This window comes from Pristiophorus japonicus, chromosome 6 (genome assembly GCF_044704955.1).
Source record: "Pristiophorus japonicus isolate sPriJap1 chromosome 6, sPriJap1.hap1, whole genome shotgun sequence".
NCBI classification, from domain to species: domain Eukaryota; kingdom Metazoa; phylum Chordata; class Chondrichthyes; family Pristiophoridae; genus Pristiophorus; species Pristiophorus japonicus.
The window spans coordinates 80,279,354-80,300,633 of record NC_091982.1 but is presented as its reverse complement, the minus strand read 5'-3'; the positions used below and the strand labels follow the sequence as shown (position 1 = coordinate 80,300,633).

The 21,280-nt window shown below is 45.4% G+C and overlaps 1 protein-coding gene across 1 annotated transcript in view; it reads left to right on the top strand.

Moving 5' to 3' along the window:
- Positions 1-1,461: 1,461 nt before the first annotated feature.
- The window catches only part of LOC139266132 (short coiled-coil protein B), a 33,397-nt gene continuing 13,578 nt past the window's right edge, over positions 1,462-21,280 (top strand). Inside the window, exon 1 of the mRNA XM_070883978.1 lies at positions 1,462-1,558. Within this exon, the coding sequence (XP_070740079.1) occupies positions 1,462-1,558 (97 nt within the window). The remainder of the gene's footprint in view (positions 1,559-21,280) is intronic.

The following is a 21,280-nucleotide window of genomic DNA, read 5'->3' as shown; positions in this document are numbered from 1 at the left end:
AGGTAGAGCAGTAGTCCACTAGGGGAAGCTCTTGCACTTTTCCCTCATTATTGAAGAAGTAACCATAACAAAATAATTATGCATAATTTGCATGGTTATATATAACAATAGATATGGGGCTAGAAATTCGGTTCTCAGCGATAATGGTGTTTTTTTGTCAAAATTATCGTTATCGCATCGCTATATGAGGTTGTAAATTCAAGGTTTAATTTGCGCACGCGAATTTCAACAACTGTAGTCCAAGGCAGATACCGCTTGAGTTAGGCCTAGGGAGGGCAGAAAAACACCTAAAAATAAATTGGAAAAAACCAACAAAAAAAATTCACAAAACATTTACAAGACACTTATCCAGCGAATCACTGCAAAAGAATTAAAAAAGTAAAAACTTTTAACTTACCTTTTTTTGCAGGTCTCCAAGGGCTGCAACGCAGCTTTTTCCCTGGCGGTTTTTTTTCGCGCAAAATACGGGTGCGCACAGAGCCAAATTTTTGGTGAAAGCGATATTTTGAATTTTGCATGGCGGCGGTCCTCTGTCCAGCGATATTTAAAAACCGCCACCGCAAAACTTCACCGAAATTTCCGCCGACCGGGTTTTTGCCAAAATAGGTGAAATAGCACCAAAAACCTGGTCGCAAAATTGTCGAATTTCCAACCCATTGACTTATTTTGCCATATTTACAATTCAAACTTAACCACTGGTGTTCTGTTTCGAAGAGTATACCTTTGCTCTCGAACAAAACTTTCCAAACTTGGAGTCGAACTTAGACTCATTCTGGGCTGAGCCTGAGAGTTTTTCTCCAAGGACAACCCTTGATCTACATTTGGACTCTCTACAACTTCAGACAGTTTGTCTGCCTGACTCAGACTTAAATTCTGACTTTCTTGTGTACTTGTTTTCCAGTACATCTGATACATTTGCATTCGATTTGCTACTGGTACTCTCATCATCCTAGGCAATCCCTCAGAATTGAGGAAGACTTGCTTCCACTCCTGAAGTGAATTTTTTGGTGGCTGAACAGTCCAATACGAGAGCCACAGACTTTGTCACAAATAGTCATTGATGGAAGGGGTGGGTGGGACTGGTTTGCCGCGCGCTCTTTCCGCTGCCTGCGCTTGATTTCTGCATGCTCTTGGTGTTGAGACTCAAAGGGGCTCAGCGCCCTCCTGGATGCACTTTCTCCACTTAGGGCTGTCTTTGGCCAGGGACTCCCAGGTGTCAGTGGTGATGTTGCACTTTATCAGGGAGGCTTTGAGGGTGTCCTTGAAACGTTTCCGCTGCCCTCTTTTGGCTCGTTTGCTGTGAAGGAGCTCTGAGTAGAGCACTTGCTTTGGGAGTCTCGTGTCTGGCATGCGAACTATGTGGCCTGCCCAGCGAAGCTGATCGAGTGTGGTCAGTGCTTTGCCGAGGAACTCCTCCCGGAGTCAGAGTGCGGATTTCGTCCCCTACGGAGCAGAACGGACATGATGTTTGCAGCGCGACAGCTACAGAAAAAATGCAGGGAACAGTGCCAGTCCTTATACGTGGCATTCTTCGACCTTACAAAGGCCTTTGACACTGGTAGTCTACTTGTATCAAGACTATCTGACTCATCAGAAATAATCGAGTCATTCTAACTTCCAACTCCTTCCACATCTGTAGGTAAAGTATGTGAACTTACCTAATCTTTCCACGATCAAACATCTTGCCCAAATATCTGCGAGGACCACATATTTTCACTAATCTTCCTGGTAACCACTTTAACCATTTATATAGATAGTTCTTCACACTCACCTTCTGATTCAATTTCACACTTCTTTCTCTTTATCTTTATCATCATTCTCTATCTGTCTTATTTGTTTCTCTTCTACTGACTGTGCCAAGTTTGATTTTAACAACGAGAACCTGGTTCGTGGCTGTTATTTGATAAATAACTTTGCTGGGGTTCTACTAGTAATCAAAGTTTGCTAATTTGTGGTCCAATGACAACTGCCGTTTCTTTGGATTTGGAGCCAACATTTGCTTGATGAGGCCACATTTTACAATTTGTACTGTGCGCTCTGCTGCACCATTTGAAGCAGGGTGCTATGGTGGAACTCTGATATATGTTTCACACCATTTCTGCTCATGAACTGCAAATTCTTCTGAACAAAATTGCAGCCCATTATCAGACACAATTTCTTCTGGGAGGCCATATGAAGAAAACAATCTTCGCAAATTGTCTCTTACTTATTTTCCGCATCGGAAACACCTCTAACCATATGGAATGGCTATCAATCTCAATAAACAATTGCTGTCCTTTACATGTCGACATGTAACCTTTGCCACACCTTGGGAGGCCATTTCCATAGCTGTAATTGTACTGATGGTGGTTTCTTGCTTACCGATTGACATGTTGTACACTAACGATGTACTCTATATCTTTATCTAAACCTGGCCACCATAAGTAACTACATGCAAAACTTCTGATCAAACACATTCCCAGGTGCTGGTCATGAAGATCTAACAATTTGGACCTGAACTTATTTGGTATAACTACTCTTGCCACCGCACATGATACAATCTTTATCCACTGACAATTCATTCATATGAACGAATATCTTCCTCTGATACCTGGTTTGGCCATTCATTTGCTATATAATCATACACATTTGACATAACTGGGTCACGTTTGGTTGCTCTACCAATCTCTTCAGGTGTGACTGGCAGCTCATCAATGTATGAGAAATAGAACACTTCTTCCCTATTGGGTGTAATTTGTGATGTTGAGATACAGCGATTCTGTTACTACGCTCACGGATGTACCCGTGTCGATTTCCATGGCTATCCTAGTTCCTGCAATGCCTACTTAGATGACGATACTTCGCGAATCGCTGTTAGATACCCTCGTGCTCCTGATGATGTGTATCTCCAGAACCTCCTCATCCTGTTGTTTCTCTTCAATGCTATGTAGTCTCTGGCAATTTCTACTTCTAGCATTGAACATCGGTTTGCACCAGTTGGCATGCCTTTGTAAGATACCCAGTTTTCTTGCAGAAGAAACACCCTGCCTTCACATTTGGACAGTTTTGAGCAATGTGTTGTCCCAGACACTAATAGCACGACTTCAGTGCGCTGTTACCTTGGCCAGTTGCTGAGGCTTTGGGGCCCAACTGCCTTTTACTTTTAACCTGCAGGCAATTTATCTCTGTTGTCTGATCACTGGAAATGGCACCGAAATTGTCGGGAGTATTGGTTGGCCATATCCATTGACCTAGCTGTCTGACAAGCTAAATCAAAAATCAAGTTAGGGGTTGTCAACAACTTTCTTCTGATTGCTTCATTTTTCATCCCACAAACAGCGGTCATGCAATGCTTGGTCCTGAAAGTTTCTAAAATGACAGTGAATTGATAGCTTTTTTAAAGCTACAGTGTGCTCACTGATACCCCCGTCATTCACTTGATCTCATGTTCCAAAAGGATAACTTTCAGTCATTTTCAGAGGCCCAGGACTATTGTGCAGAATCTCTGTCAGTAATTGTCCTTTGGCTTGTTGGGAACAAGCACATTTTTCAGGGTTGCATACACCTCGGGACCTGCTTCAGTCAAGAAAATAGTCGTTTCTTTTCTATAACCACACTGTTATGGTTTTCATCATAGGGGACTTCGACGATACTCTTTGTGATGAAAAACATTTCTAGCCGCTCCACATATGCTTTGAAAGTCTTTCATTCATGATGGAACTCACCCAAGTGCCCTATTATTCCCATTGGCGCAGCCATCTGGACTCTCGCAATGTCGACAGTTCACCAAACTACTTGAAATTTACCTTGGATTTTTAGCTGTTCTTGCAAAACAAAGAACCTCTCAAAGTATCTCTGGTGATTGACAGGAACATCCACCAATAAAAATTTCAGCTAGCGAATCCAGAAATCCTATCCTCATCGCCAATATTATATATTCTGAGGACATCACTAAGAAACGCACTCTACAAGATGGCTCTACAGGAACTGTCATCATGTGACTCTGCCACATGACCCTTGCATTATATCGGTGGCCCACTAGGTGGTGCAGTAGTCCACTAGGGGGAGCTCTATTGTTGTTGGTGGTGGTTCTCATCTTGGCCTGATTCTGAGGATCAAGGTGAGACAATATAAACTGCACCCATTCTGATGTAGCAGATGGCAGAAATAAAGTGGAGATCAGAGAGCCAATCCCTCAATGTTCTAATACTGAGTAGCAATGTGGTGAGAGTGGCTTCCAAGGTTGCAGAAATGATCTGCAAACTCCAGAAATCTAAATCTGCGCACAGACTGGAGTCATCAGCCTTTTTAGCAATTAATGAGGAGTAAGGTGTGTGTATTTATGCGGTATTCCCAACTGTCAATTATTGCCCTCGCGCAATGGCCACTGAACCTCCGGCTCCCGTTCACAGGCGAGGTTCCTAAGCTGCGTGCTTCCCGTGCTCAGGTCGTTAAATGCAGAATCCGGAGTTAAGAACCCTGTTAAGGGTCTGATAACAAGGATTTCATGAGTTTAATTATGTCGCCTGCTTCTCCCGCTTGGGTCCATGTCGCACTGGCAAACGTGCCGAGTTGGAGACTGGATTAGAGCGGCTTCCCAATGTGCTGCCTATTTTTGTTAGTTTTGCAGCCGACCCGCCTCTAAACCCACAAACACGGCAACGTGAAAATTCTGGCCTGGAACCATGCTCCTTCAGCCTAGTTCATTTGATCGTCTTCTTTCACCCCCATTCAAGATGGCATTGTTCTTCCTCCACCATTACAATTACCCCCACTCCCCATTACCATCCATTCCTCCATCCATTTCACTCTTGTAGTTTTTATTATACATAATTTGTGCTTATGGCTGTGATTCTCATTTTGGGGCTAGTGACAGTGTATATTGTTTTTGTGTAATCTGTACTTTACCTAGAGGTTGTGCAGTCTGAGATGCTAGGAGATCCCCTGTGACATTGCTCATGGTAAATCAGAGGATATCCTTTATTAAAATGTGAGCTTGCTTAGCTCTAATAGCAACTGTCTCCTCTGCTCTTAGTGAGCCAAAGCTGACTCCCTCACCACGGCAACAGTTTCTCTCCCACCAACCCAACCCACTGACCGAGGTTTCTTTTCCCTCCCTTCAGTAGGCCTTTCTCTACCCTCAACAGGTTTTCTCTCTGCACTTAACATACTATGCTATTTCTTCCTCTCTCTTGTCCTGAGCAGGGTCTTCCCCTCACTTTCTCTTTGCTCTTGATTAGGGTTGCTCCCTGTATCCTCTTGTCTTCCCAACAAAATGTTTATCTCTTTCTGGTCCCCACCAGTTCTCTTTCACATCCTCAGTAACAGGTACAGACTGGCTCTGCCCCAGTGTCTGCTGTCCCTATGTTCCCTGTAATTTTTTGGGGCCCTGCGAAGCCTCTTCAAAATACCGCGCCTGCCTGGTTTTTACATTGAAATACCGGCAAGCCAACTGCGTGGGTTCCCTGGAGCAGTGCGCGGCCGCGCATCTTATAGTGATCGCTGCTCGATCCCAGTGTCTGGACTCTGTCTGGGCTCTGTCCCAGTGTCTGGACTCTGTCTGGGCTCTGTCCCAGTGTTTGGAGTCTGACTGGGCTCTGTCCCAGTGTCTGGACTCTGACTGGGCTCTGTCCCAGTGTCTGAAGTCTGACTGGGCTCTGTCCCAGTGTCTGGGCTCTGTCCCAGTGTCTGGGCTCTGACTGGGCTCTGTCCCAGTGTCTGGGCTCTGTCCCAGTGTCTGGGCTCTGTCCACTTTTGAAAACCAAGTATCCCGTACGCTTTATTAACCACCTTATCAACTTGTCCTGCTGGCTTCAAAGATTTGTGATTGTGATGTCCCAAGTCCTTCTGCTCTTTCACCCCCTCAAAAGAGTACCATTTAGATTATATTGCCTCTTCATGTTGTTTCTCCCAAAGTGCATCACTTCACACTTGTCTGTATTCAATTGCATCTGTCATATGTCTGCCTATTTCACCACTCTTTATGTCCTCCTGAAGTTGTCTGCTATCAAGAGATGTGGGGTTCGGGCGGGAAAGTGGAGTTAAGGTTGAAGATCACCCATGATATAACAATGTTGGAGCAGGCTCGAGGGGCCGTATTGCGTGCTCCTGCTCCTATTTCTTATGTTCTCATCCTGCTCACTATTTACTATGTTGCTAAGTTTTGTATCATCTGCAAATTTTGTAATTGTACTTCCTATACCCATTTTGAGGTCATTTATATATTACAAGAAAAGCAATGGTCCTAATACCGACCACGCGGAGACCCCACTGTATACTTCTATCTAGTCCTGGCTTCTGCCTTGTAGATGGTGGAAAGGCTTTGGGGAGTCAGCAGATGAGTCACTTACTGCAGGATACCCAGCTTCTGACCTGCACTTGTAGCCACAGTATTGATGTGGCTGATCCAGTTAAGTTTCTGGTCAATGATAACCCTCCAGGGTGTTGATGGTGGGGGATTCGACCATGCTATTGCCATTGAATGTCAAAGGGAGGTGGTTCACTGTTCTCTTGTTGGATATGATCATTGCCTGGCACTTGTTTGGTGCAAATGCTACTTGCCACTTATTAGCCCAAGCCTGAATGTTGTCCAGGTCATGCTGCATGTGGGCATGGACTGTTTCATTATCCAACAAGCTGCGAATGGAACTGACCGCCGTGCAATCATCAGCGACCATCCCTACTTCTGACCTTCTGATGGAGGGAAGGCCATTGATGAAGCAGCTGAAGATGGTTGGGCCTAGGACACTGCTCTGAGGAACTCCTGCAGCGATGACCTGGGGCTGAGATGATTGACCTCCAACAACCATCTTCCTTTGTGCTAGGTATGACTCCAGCCAGCGGAGCGTTTTCCCCGTGGTTCCATTCATGACCTCAATTTATGAGGGGCTCCTTGATGCCACACTCTGCCCTTGACATCATGGCAGCATTTGTCAGTCACTCTCGCCTTGCCTCTGGAATTCAGCTCTTTTGTCCATGTTTGGACAGAGGCTGTAATGAGGTCTGCAGGCGAGTGGTCTTGGTGGGCATTGGTTAGCAGGTTGCTGGTGAGTAAATGCCGCTTGATAGCACAGTTGATAACACCTTCCATCACTTTGCTGATGATTGAGAGTAGACTGATGGGGCGTAATTAGCCGGATTGGATTTTTTTTTGGACTAGAAGGATGTAGCTGGGCAATTTTCCACTTTGTTGGGTAGATGCTAGTGTTGTAGCTGTATTGTAACAGCTTGGCTAGAGGCATGACTAGTTCTGGAGCACAAGTCTTAAGTGCGACAGCCAGGATGTTGTCTGGGCCCATTGCCTTTGCTGTATCCAGTGCACTTAGCTGTTTACTGATATCACATGGAATGAATCAAACTGGCTTCTGCGATGGTGGGGACCTCAGGAGGAGGCCAAGAATCATCATCCACTCAGCACTTCTGGCTGAAGGTGGTTGCAAATGCTTCAGCCTTGTCTTTTGCACTCACATGCTGGGCTCTGCCATCATTGAGGATAGGGATGTTCATGGGGCCTCCTCCAGTTAGTTGTTTAATTGTCCACCACCATTCATGACTGGATGTGGCAGGATTTCAGAGCTTTGGTCTGATCGGTTGGTTGTGGGATCACTTAGCTCTGTCTATAGCATGCTGCTTCTGCTGTTTAGCATGCATGTAGTCCTGTGTTGCAGCTTCCCCAGTTTGGCATCTCTCTTGAGTTTGCCTGGTGCTGCTCCTGGCATGCTCTTCTACACTCCTCATTGAACCAGATTGATCCCCTGGCTTGATGATAATGGTAGAGTGAGGGATGTGCTGGGCCATGAGGTTACAGATTGCGGTGGAATAAAAATCTGCTGCTGTTGCTGATGGCCCACAGTCCCTCACGGATGCCCCATTTTGAGCTCCGAGATCCGTTCTGAATCTATCCTATTTAGCACGATGGTAGTGCCACATAACATGATAGAGGGTATACTTAGTGTGAAGACGAGACTTCGTCTCAACATGGACTGTGCGGTGGTCACTACTACCAATGCTGTCATGGGCAGATGCGTCTCTGACTGGTAGATTGAGAATGATGTCCAGTAGTTTTCCACCACTGACAGACTGGCCTGTAGTTACCAAGTTTATCCTCCCCCCTTTTTTATTCTTTGTCTCTTTTGTAAGTGGTTTCCCTTAGGTGTTTTGAAGCACCCCCACTTTACAATAGTTCTAGCACTAGGAGTGATTACTGTACTGAACAGATGAATGAGTCAGGGATGAATACCTTGGTCTCAACCGGCAATACTTTTATTAAAGTTAAAGCACACACCTGCACCCAGTAAAACCACACACACTCTGGTGTGTAAAACAAACTAATGCAGTACAATATACAGTCTGGCCCATCTAAACAGGCCACTATCGTGAAGTACCCACGTCTAAAACCTCCTCTGAAAACCTCCAAGATATTGGTTGGGAGAACCCACGATACCCCCTCACACCGTGGCTGTGATCTTAAAAGATGCGTGTGCAGAGATGATGCTCACCGATTCGTTGGCTTACTTACTGCTTCTGATGAAAACGTTTCTCTCTGGTTTCTTCTCTCCATCCCATATGGAGGGCTTGGTCCTTGTAGAGGCCAAGAGAGCGAGAGCAAGAGAGCGAGCTGTGACCACCCGACCTCTTTTATACCCCCATATTGTCCGCCCTTTCAGGCTGAATAAAGTTTGTTATTGTTTCGAGGCTTCCTGTGGGTGTATTTTTTTGCCCAATAATGTTTCCTTGTTTTTGAGGCTTCCTGTTTTGAATCCAGTGATGGGTTTTCACTTCCGACCAGTCTGGGCTTAATGGCTTTCTATTGTTCTGGTATCTCATCCAGGTAATGGCTCGATCACTGATCAGTTCACCTGATCTACCTTTGACGAATTCACATTGCTTAACAATGGACTCTCCATCTGCTCATCACCTGCGATGAATTGCCTTATCTTGGCCATTGTCTTCCCAGACCCCCTGCCCATCATTCTCAGTCCAACATGGAGAAATACCTGGGCCCCTCCCACAAAGTTCCTATGGAGTGGAGGGTAGCCAATGTAACCCCACTTTTTAAAAAAGGAGGGAGAGAGAAAACAGGGAATTATTGACCGGTCAGCCTGTCATCGGTAGTGGGTAAAATGATGGAATCAATTATTAAGGATGTCATAGCAGTGCATTTGGAAAGAGGTGACATGATAGGTCCAAGTCAGCATGGATTTGTGAAAGGGAAATCATGCTTGACAAATCTTCTGGAATTTTTTGAGGATGTTTCCAGTAGAGTGGATAAGGGAGAACCAGTTGATGTGGTGTATTTGGACTTTCAGAAGGCTTTCGACAAGGTCCCACACAAGAGATTGATGTGCAAAGTTAGAGCACATGGGATTGGGGGTAGTGTACTGACATGGATTGAGAACTGGTTGTCAGACAGGAAGCAAAGAGTAGGAGTAAATGGGTACTTTTCAGAATGGCAGACAGTGACTAGTGGGGTACCGCAAGGTTCTGTGCTGGGGCCCCAGCTGTTTACACTGTACATTAATGATTTAGATGAGGGGATTAAATGTAGTATCTCCAAATTTGCGGATGACACTAAGTTGGGTGGCAGTGTGAGCTGCGAGGAGGATGCTGTGAGGCTGCAGAGCGACTTGGATAGGTTAGGTGAGTGGGCAAATGCATGGCAGATGAAGTATAATGTGGATAAATGTGAGGTTATCCACTTTGGTGGTAAAAACAGAGAGACAGACTATTATCTGAATAGTGACAGATTAGGAAAAGGGGAGGTGCAAAGAGACCTGGGTGTCATGGTACATCAGTCATTGAAGGTTGGCATGCAGGTGCAGCAGGCGGTTAAGAAAGCAAATGGCATGTTGGCCTTCATAGCAAGGGGATTTGAGTACAGGGGCAGGGAGGTGTTGCTACAGTTGTACAGGGCATTGGTGAGGCCGCACCTGGAGTATTGTGTACAGTTTTGGTCTCCTAACCTGAGGAAGGACATTCTTGCTATTGAGGGAGTGCAGCGAAGGTTCACCAGACTGATTCCCGGGATGGCGGGACTGACCTATCAAGAAAGACTGGATCAACTGGGCTTGTATTCACTGGAGTTCAGAAGAATGAGAGGGGACCTCATAGAAACATTTAAAATTCTGACGGGGTTAGACAGGTTAGATGCAGGAAGAATGTTCCCAATGTTGGGGAAGTCCAGAACCAGAGGTCACAGTCTAAGGATAAGGGGTAAGCCATTTAGGACCGAGATGCGGAGGAACTTCTTCACCCAGAGAGTGGTGAACCTGTGGAATTCTCTACCACAGAAAGTTGTTGAGGCCAATTCACTAAATATATTCAAAAAGGAGTTAGATGAGGTCCTTACTACTAGGGGGATCAAGGGGTATGGCGAGAAAGCAGGAATGGGGTACTGAAGTTGAATGTTCAGCCATGAACTCATTGAATGGCGGTGCAGGCTAGAAGGGCCGAATGGCCTACTCCTGCACCTATTTTCTATGTTTCTATGTTTCTAAACTGCTTCCAGCTTTTTCTGCGGTGAGAAAAAATATGTTCAACAAATCCTTGGAGATTAAAACGCAATGTCCAGATCCTTGAGATTTGATGCTTACAGTCCTTACACTTTCTCCCTCTCCATCACTTCTCTTTCTCGCTTCTCTGCATAGAAATGTAATTTCTGCATCTGTTCCTCAGTATTTCTTTCTATCTATTTATTTCTATATTTCTCAGCTTTTTGTGTGTCATCTTTTTAATGCTTTTAATACATAACTTTTTTCATTTTCTCACCTCACTATTTTTCTTCTTGGCATTTATCTTTTTTTTGGTCTTTACTTTTTCACTTTATCAGTATATCTCTGTCGGTATTTCCTTCTCTCTCTGCTATTTTTATTTACCCTTTTCGGAAACCGGGCTGAAGGGCGGTTCCTGCAATGACTGAAGTCTCTTGTTTTTCCTGTTGTACTTGGTGTCGGCTCAGGCATGCTAACTGCCTGAGACAGGATTTGTAGTGGGATGCTGAACTAGAAACATCGAATGAGAGAATGATACAGCCCATTGTGCCTGTGCCGGCTCTTTGGTAGAGCCATCCAACTAATCCCACTTCCCTGCTCTTTCCCCATAGCCCTGTCATTTTTTTTCCCTTCACGTATTTATCCAATTCTCCTTTGAAAGTTACTATTGGTTCTCTTTCCATCACCATTTCAGGCAGTGCATTCCAGGACATCCCAACTTGCTGTGTAAGAAAGTGTTGCCTCATGTCGCCACTGGTTCTTTTGCTTATCACCTTAAATATGTGCCCTCTGGTTACCAAGGAAACAGTTTCTCTTTATTTATTCTTATCAAAACAATTCATGATTTTGAACACCTCTATCAAATCTCCTCTTATCCTTCTCTGCTCTTAGGAGAACAACCTAACCTTCTCCAGTCTTTCTACATAACCGAAGTCCCTTATCCCTGGTATCATTCTAGTAAATCTCTTCTGCACCCTCTCCATGACATCCTTCCTAAAGTGTGGTGCCCAGAATTGAACACAATACTCCAGCTGAGACATAACCAGTTTTTAAAATAAAAGCTTAGCATAACTTCATTGCTTTTGTACTCTATTCCTCTATTAATAAAGCCAAGGATCCCATATACTTTTTTTAAACAGCTTTCTCAACTTGCCCTGCCACCTTCAAAGATTTGTGTAAATACACCCCTAGGTCTCTCTCTTTCTGCACCCTCTTCAGAATTGTACCATTTAGTTCATGTTGCCTCTCGTTCTTCCGAGCAAAATGTATCACTTCACACTTCTGTGTTAAATTTAATCTGCCGTGTCTCTGCCCATTTTACCAGTCTGTCTATGTCCTCCCGAAGCCTGTTACTAGCCTCCTCGCTATTTACTATATTTCTAAGTTTTATTCCACTTCATTAATATATATCAGAAAGAGCAGTGGTCCTAATACCAACCCCTGAGGAACAACTCTCTACACTTCCTTCCCGTTTGAAAAACAAACATTCACCACTATTTTCTGATTTCTGTCCCTTAGCCAATTTTGTATCCATGCTGTCATTGTCCCTTTAATTCCATGGGCTTTAATTTTGCTAACCAGTTTATTATATGATACTTTGTCAAATGCCTTTTGAAAGTCAACATATACAACATCAACCACACAACCCTCATCTATCTTCTCCGTTGCTTCATCAAAGAACTCGATCAAGTTAGTCAAACATGATTTGCCTTTAACAAATCTGTGCTGACTTTTATTTGTTAGTCTATGCTTTTCCAAATGCCAATTAATATTACCCCTGATTATTGTCTCAAAGTTTCCCCAACACTTGCATTAGGCAGACTGATCTGTAGTTGCCGGGTTTATCCCTCTCCCTTTTTTAAACTGAGCCCTGGGCTTATACATCAAAACTAATATAATCAGCTTCGTATTAAATGGCCATAATGGTGCGTGAAATGCTCATGTCCAGATCTTTCTTTCAGCTTTTGTATCTGTTGACGTTTCTCTTTTTAGATCCATGGATCCTCTATTGGTTGATTGACTTTCAATGCGGCTCTTACACTAAGCAGGCTTGTATGGCACTCCTGGAAATTTAGTCCTGTGTCGGAGATGGACTTTTGGGCATGTGTATTTTAATTGTTTACATTGTCTCAGAACGTGGGAGTCAGTAGCCAGGGGTGCAATTGTGCTGTATGCAGGTGATGAGGAAGGTGTACTCAGAGCCCATGATGTTTAGAGGTCTAGCATGACTGTCAGTAGATGGGAAATGTTGTTGGAATCAAGTTTACAAATGTGTGATTTTTTTTTTCTTGTGGATTTGTTAGAATGGGTGAGGAATTGTAATTTGGAGAAATATTAATAGTTTATTTTCTGGTACATTGTGATTAGGACAAAAATTGAAATTGGGGGAAAGGTATAATGTTTAATGACTAAAAGAATAGAAAAATCCCATGAGGAAAGTACAGAAACTTTGTTAACCAATAAAGAATAATAAAATTGACTGACCAACAGCAACAATGTAGAAGATGGGTGAGACACACTCAGTATAGATGATGGAGACAGGAAATTTTAATTCTAAAGGTTAGTCTACAGGTGATGCAGGGTGTCATGTATGTAACCTTCATGCAACTGTAACCTTCATGTAACAACACTGCATACTATATACGCCTAAGAAATGCACACCTTGACTACAGGGGGTGAACTTGTGGGAGGCACTCCTCACCTGGTCACCCAGATATATAAAGGGAGGTCCCACGCAGGGTCATCACTTCTTGGTTCTGTGAATAAAGGTTAGGTCACAGAGTGACTTTGTCTGCAGAATGTGCCTCGTGTGAATTTATAGTAGTGTGTAAGGACACAACACAGGGTTAGAGAGATAATTGGACCATGGCGCGCAAATGTAATTCAGGCCTCATTTTAATGTTTTGCATTCTGTCCTTACCTTCATTTAATATTTTGATTTTATATAATTCTTTTATAGGTCAATTGGCAAAACATAAATTTGGGAAGTAGAGAATTGGTTGCAGTGTAGGAGTTTCTATACAGTTCAGATTGAGGAGCTGGGAAATACAAAAGTGAGACCCTACAGACCACTACTGGACGGTGTAATTATAGCATGACAATTTTAAATAGGCATTATGTTTGTAGACTTAGGAATTTATAATAGAAGTTAACAAAGGATGAAGGGATGAATTCAAGGCTGGCTGACGAATGTATTGGAGAGTTGTAGAAATTGATAATGGTCCCTTTTATAAATAATTCTGGTAATGCACTTCCTGTATTGGATGATATTTTTAACTGTTGTTTTGACTGAAGGGCTTGACTGCTTTGGTTGAGTGAAAGTCAGAGACTGAACTATGGAGTGTGATTTCTGTGGTTACAGAGATCGTGTGAAATCCTATCTCATCCAGATGCAGTTGCAGTCATATTCCCATCCTACAACCTTCACTCCTCTGATTCAGGAGACTAAGATATTGTTGTTGCTAATATTAAAAGACAAATACTTAGTCCATTTGTTGACATTTCTTTGAAGCCGCTGTTAAAATAGCAGATGGATGAATGCCATACATATGCTTTAAGTGTTCATAAACGAATATCATTAATGGTAATACAAAAGCAAAATACTGCAGATGCTGGAATCTGGAATAAAACAGAAAATGTTGGAAATCTCAGGAGGCCAGGCAGCATCTGTGGAGAAGAAGTAGTTAACGTTTCAGTCTCTGACTTTCGCTCAACCAAAGCAATCAAGCCCTTCAGTCAAAACAACAGTTAAAACTATCATCCAATACAGGGAGTGCATTACTAGAATTATTTATAAAGGGACCATTATCAATTTCTACAACTCTCCAATACATTCGTCAGCCAGCCTTGAATTCTGACTAAGGGCTATCAACCCGAAACGCTAACTCTGCTTCCTCTCCTCAGATGCTGCCTGACCTCCTGAGATTTCCAGCATTTTCTGTTTTTACATCACTAATGGTAATTCCGAGTGTTGACTCTAATGATAGGAATCTTATGGTTTAGGACATCGGATAATTAATCTCAAAACAACAATTTGACTTAAACTGGAGCTGCTCAATCCTATTTTTTTCAGGTGAAAAATGGATGCTGAAGGGCCCAAATGTCATGTGGTGTGCACACGCTCATTCTGAGCTGGGTATCAACCACACACCATATCGGCCAGGGCACTTTATAGTCATCCAGGGCATCTGCCTGAAACCGGCGTTGGACCCATTGCCTATGCAAATCGGGGGCCTAATGCCTATATCGGTACTTGTCCAAAGTAGTTTATAAATGATGCAGCATGCATGCCGCATACTACTGGCAGTTTTGTCAGGCATACAGCAGGCGAACCAGCCTAGGATTACTGCTTGTTCCTTGCCCCCTTATAGTCCATCATCAGAGGCTGATCTGTCAGCCAATTTGCCCTCTGGAATTCTGTTCCATTAAAAGGAGAGAGATATAAATGGTCCGATATTCTCTGGAGTTTAGAAGAATTAAATGTGATCTCATTCAAATGTATAAAATTCTTAGAAGGCTTGACAGGATAGATGCTTGAGAGGCTGTTTCCCCTGGCTGGAGAATCTAGAACGAGGAGTCATAGTCTCAGGATAAGGGGCTCAATTTTCTCCAATTATCTGCGCTTTTTTTTGGCCTGCTCTTTTTTTTTTGGAGTAAATTAAAATCTCCCAAGTTTCCCCAAAATTTCTGCGCTGGTGTAATTCACTTAGGTAGGATTTTTTTAGGCTGCGATTTAAAATTTTTTATTTACCTCATTGGGGGGTGTAACCTGCTAACCGCGCCAATTCTAGCCATTTAAGCAAGTTTGGCCAGCTCCGATTTATTCCAATTTTTCTTAGGACAGCGCCTGGGAAAACCTTCTGGGCGGTTAACAAAATCGGCGCAGCTAAGAGAATCAGTGCAGCAGATGCAGTTCTGCAGCTCGGACAGCAGCAGCAGCAGAAAGCAGAGAGGGGAGGGGAGGGGAGGGGAGGGGAGGGGAGGAGGGGGGAGAGGCCTTATGGCCAGGGTTAGGAGTGGCACCCGGCATCAGGAGGAGGGAGGCCCTGCGGCCAGGGCTAGCAGCGACACCCAGCACCGGGAGGGGAGGGGAGCCTTTTGGCCAGTGTTAGGAGCGGCACCAGGAGGGAGGGAGTGGGTGGGGGGCAGGGTGGGGATAGACTTTTGGCATAAACACTTTAATAATTGAATGCTGGAATGCAGCTGCAATGTGCAAGGTGCTTGTGCAGGTTGCTGTAGCTGGCAAGAATGTGTTGTATGTTTCACATTCCAGCCTCAGCCCGCAGTGTGTCCCTCGTTACCCTGGCAACCCGATTTTTTTGGCCCAGATCTTGGGCTGCACCCCGAAAGCTAAAGGACAGGCTACATGGCGCCAAATCAACAACTCAAACGGGAAAAGTTGGATGATTTTTCTTTGGCGTAATTGGACTCCAGTATGCCAAAAAACAGTTTTGGGGAAAATTGAGTCCATTGGGTTGGCCATTCAGGACTATGGGTAGAAATTTCTTCACTTGGAGGGTTGTGAATCTTTGGAATTCTTTAACTCAGAAGGCTGTGGATGCTCAGTCGTTGAGTATATTCAAAACAGGGATGGATAGATTTTTGGACACTAAAGGAATCAAGGGATATGGGGATAGGGCGGGAAAATGGAGTTGAGAGAGAAGATCAGCTATGATCTTATTGAATGCTGGAGCATACTTAAGGGGCTGTATGGCCTATTCCTGCTCCTATTTTTTACATAACATAAAAAAATCTTTGAGACAAAATTAATTGTCACATGGAAGAACATGTGTTAATAAATGATAGCCAGCATGGCAAATTGTGTCTCACTGAGTTGATTAAGATCTTAGATGAAATAATGGAGAGGGTTGATGAAGATAATGCAGCCAATGTTGTGCATACGGACTTTCAAATGGTATTTGATAAAGTGCCACATTATAAACTTGCGAGCAAAATTGAAGCCTTTGGAATTAAAGGGGCACTGGCATCATGGACACAAAATTGGCTGAGTGAAAGCAGAGAATAGTAGTAAACGGATGATTTTCAGACTGGAGGGAAGTATACAGTGCAGTCCCCAGGAATGGGTATTAGGACCACTGCTCTTTTTGTTATATATTAATGACTAGGACTTGGGTATAAGGGGCATAATTTCAAAGTTTGCAGATGTCACAAAGCTTGGAAATATAGTTGTTGTGTTCCTAACACAGAGGAGATTGCACACAGTGAAGTTAAAGTAACAGTGACGTCAGTCTTTATTAAGACACTCCAGAGTGAGGAACAGGCCTTAGTACAGGCTTATGTACAGTGCTCCCAAGGGATGCTGGGATCCCTTGGGACTTCAGGGGATGCGCTTCCTGGTGGCGGAACATGGGAGTGCATGCTTTACAGATACATAACACCACTTCCCCCCCGCCGCCCCCCCCCGCCCAAAGTCAAAGTTAAAACTATTTACAAGGTGAGGCGGTTGGGAGCCTTTCTTTCCCTGGTAGACCGCCTCATGACAAATGTCTGTTCTGATGTGTTGGCTGTGCCCTCGCTGGGCTGGCGAGTTGTTGGCCCTGCAGGGCTGCTGTGTAAGCCTGGCCTTGCTGGACTGTTGGGCATGATGGGTTTGATTTCCTGGTCCGGGCTGGTGCCGTTGATCCTTTGGGTGTGTGTTGTGGGCTCGAAAAAGGTGGTATCTGCTGTGGGTTGTTCAGGGCAGTCTGTGAACTGCAGCCTCGTTTGGTCCAGGTGCTTTCTGCAAATTTGTCCATTGTCTAGTTTGACTACAAACACCCTACTCCATTCTTTAGCTATCACCGTGCCCGCGATCCACTTGGGACCATGTCCATAGTTTAGCACATACACAAGGTCATTCAGATCAATTTCCCGTGACACAGTGACGCGACCATCGTTTACATTTTGTTGCTGCCGCCTGCTCTCTACCTGATCATGCAGATTGGGGTGAACCAGCGAGAGTCTGGTTTTAAGTGTCCTTTTCATGAGTAGATCAGCCGGGGGTACCCCTGTGAGCGAGTGGGGTCTCGTGCGGTAGCTGAGCAGTACTCGGGACAGGCGGGTTTGGAGTGAGCCTTCTGTGACTCGTTTGAGGCTCTGTTTATTTTGTTTGTACTGCCCGCTCTGCCTGCCTATTGGAGGCTGGTTTAAACGGGGCCGAGGTGACATGTTTGATCCCATTGCAGGTCGTGAATTCTTTAAACTCGGCACTGGTGAAACATGACCCGTTGTCACTGACCAGTATGTCAGACAGGCCATGGGTGGCAAACATGGCCCTCAGGCTTTCAATGGTGGCGGTGCTTTCCGACATTATTTCACATTCAATCCATTTTGAAAAAGCATCCACCACCAACATTTTACCGAAAAACGGGCCCGCATAGTCGACATGGATCCTCGACCATGGTCTGGAGGGCCAGGACCACAAACTTAGTCGTGCCTCTCTGGGCGCGTTGCTCAACTGAGCACACACGCTGCATTGCTGTACACAGGACAAGTCAGAGTCGATAGCGGGCCACCACATGTGGGATCTGGCTATCGCTTACATCATTATTATACCCGGGTGTGTGCTGTGGAGATCCGAGATGAACGTCTCTCTGCCCTTTTTGGGTTGCATTACACGGTTACCCTACAACAGGCAGTCTGCCTGAATGGACAGCTCATCCTTTCGCCGCTGGAACGGCTTGATTAGCTCTTGCATTTCAATGGGGATGCTAGCCCAGCTCCCATGCAGTACACAGTTTTTTACTAGGGACAGCAGAGGATCTTGGCTGGTCCAAGTCCTAACCTGGCGGGCCGTGACAGGTGATTTATCATTTTCAAACGCTTCCATGACCATCAACAAGTCTGTGGGCTGCGCCATTTCCACCCCCGTGGTGGGCAATGGTAGCCAACTGAGAGCATCCGCACAGTTCTTGGTGCCTGGCCTGTGGCGGATGGTATAGTTATACGCTGATAGCGTGAGTGCTCACCTTTGTATGTGGGCTGAGGCATTAGTATTTATCCCCTTGTTTTCAGCGAACAGGGATATGAGGGGCTTGTGATCGGTTTCCAGCTCAAATTTGAGGCCAAACAGGTAGTGATGCATTTTCTTTACCCCAAACACACACAATGCCTCTTTCTCAATCATGCTGTAGGGCTTCTCGGCCTCAGACAAGCTCCTGGAGGCATAGGTGACAGGTTGCAACTTCCCTGCAATGTTTGCTTGTTGTAATACATACTCGACTCCATACGACGATGCATCACATGCTAGCACAAGTCTTTTACATGGGTTATACAATACAAGCAGCTTGTTGGAGCAGAAAATGTTTTTGGCTTTCTCAAAAGCAATTACTTGTTTTTTTTTCCCCATACCCAGTTCTCACCTTTGTGCAATAACACATGTAGGGGCTCTAAGAAGGTGCTTAACCCTGGTTGGAAGTTACCAAAATAATTGAGTCCCAGGAACGACCGCAGCTCCGTGACGTTCTGTGGCCTGGGCGCGTTCCTGATGGCCTCTGTCTTGACGTCTGTGGGCCGAATGCCGTCCGCTGCGATCTTTCTCCCCAAAAACTCCACTTCTGTTGCCATGAAGATGCATTTTGACCTCTTCAGCCGCAGCTCTACGCGATCCAGTCACTGGAGGACCTCCTCCAGGTTTTGTAGGTGCTCGGGGGTGTCCCGACCCGTGACCAATATTTCGTCCTGAAAAACCACCATGCGTGGTACCGACTTGAGTAGGCTCTCCATGTTTCTCTGGAAGATTGCTGCAGCCAACCGAATTTCAAACGGGCATCTGTTGTAGATGAACAGTCCCATGTGCGTGTTAATGCAGGTGGGGCCCTTCGAAGACTCCTCCAGCTCCTGCGTCATGTAGGCCAAAGTCAGGTCGAGCTTGGTGAACGTCTTGCCTCCTGCCAGCGTCGCAAATAGGTCGTCTGCCGAAGGTAGCGGGTATTGGTCCTGTTGCGAGAAACGATTAATAGTTACTTTATAATCGCCGCAAATCCTGACTGTGCCATTACTTTTGAGTACTGGAACAATCGGGCTGGCCCACTCGCTGAATTCCACTGGGGAGATGATGCCCTCGCGTTGCAGCCTGTCCAGCTCGATTTCCACTCTCTCCCTCATCATGTGAGGTGCCACTCGCGCCTTGTGGTGAATGGGTCGTGCCTCTGGGACCAAGTGGATCCTCACCTTCGACCCGGAAAAGTTTCCAATGCCTGGCTCAAACAGGGAAGGAAATTTGTTAAGAACCTGGGTACATGAGGCCTCATCGACATGTGATAGCACTCGGATGTCATCCCAGTTCCAGCGGATTTTGCCCAGCCAGCTCCTTCCAAGCAGTGTGGGGCCAGTGCCCGGGACAATCCAGAGTGGCAGTTCATGCACCGTGCCCTCGTAGGTGACCTTGACCATGGCGCTGCCCAGGACAGTGATAAGCTCTTTGGTGTACGTTCTCAGTTTTGTGTGGATGGGGCTCAGGGCTGGTCTGAGTGCCTTGTTGCACCACAGTCTCTCAAACATCTTTTTCCTCATGATGGATTGGCTAGCGCCAGTGTCCAGTTTCATGGCTACGGGTAAGCCATTCAATTTTACATTTAGCATTATAGGTGGACATTTCATCGAAAATGTGTGCACCCCGTGTACTTCAGCATCTGCCTCCTCTCTCTGAGGCTTGAAATTGCTTAGATCCACCATGGACCGATCTTCCTCTGCCACGTGGTGGTTAGCAGGTTTTGCAGAGCTTGCAGCTCGTCTGCAAGCTCGTTGGAGGTGCCCCATTGTTCCACAGCTCTTGCAAACATACCCTGTGAAGTGGCATGAATAGGCTGAATGGAAGCCTTCACAATGCCAACAAGGTGTGAATTGCCTTGCATTCATCCTTTGTTGCGGACTCTGAGTCATCTGGGTCACCTGAGGCCTGCTGGCAGTTGCAGACTCGTGGTTTCTGCCCTGTGCATTGCTGCTCGCAAACACAGTTCCAGTTAATTTATGAACATTGCTAGCACTTGTGTGCTGAGAGATTTGTTTGGTGTTATCACTGGTGGACATAAATGCCTGTGCTATCACAATAGCCTTGCTGAGGGTTGGTGTCTCTACAGTCAAAAGTTTTCGTAGGATGGTCTCGTGGCCAATGCCCAGTACACAAAAGTCTGAGCATTTGCTCCAGGTAGCATCAAACTCACATTGTCCTGCAAGTCGCCTTAACTCGGCGATGTAGCTCGCCACTTCCTGACCTTCAGATCGCTGGCACGTGTAGAACCGGTACCTCACCATCAGCACGTTCTCCCTCGGGTTAAGATGCTCCCGAACCAGTGTACACAGCTCCTCATACGACTTATCTGTGGGTTTCACCGGAGCCAGAAGATTCTTCATGAGGCTGTAGGTCGGTGCCCCGCAGACCGTGAGGAGGACCGCTCTGCTTTTTGCAGCGCTTCCTTCTTCACCCAGCTCGTTGGCTACAAAGTACTAGTCTAGCCGTTCGACATAGGCTTCCCAGTCCTCACCCTCCGAGAACTTCTCCAGGATGCCCACAGTTTGCTGCATATTTGCATTGGATTCCTATACTTGAGTAGTACATATTGTGTTGCCTCCCTGGTGCCAGAGTAAAGGACATCACTGAACAGATCTGGAAGATTTTGCGGAGGAGGTAGAGGAACAACCAGAAGTCGTGGCCCATGTTGGAAACAATGGCGTCTCAAATTCACCTGCCATCTATTACATCAACATTAGTGCTCTGTCACCTTGGTCTTCAGAATCCCACCATGATCAGCTCCAACACCAGCGGCAGACACACCAGCAGCACCAACAACAACACCATCCTCTCGCCAATC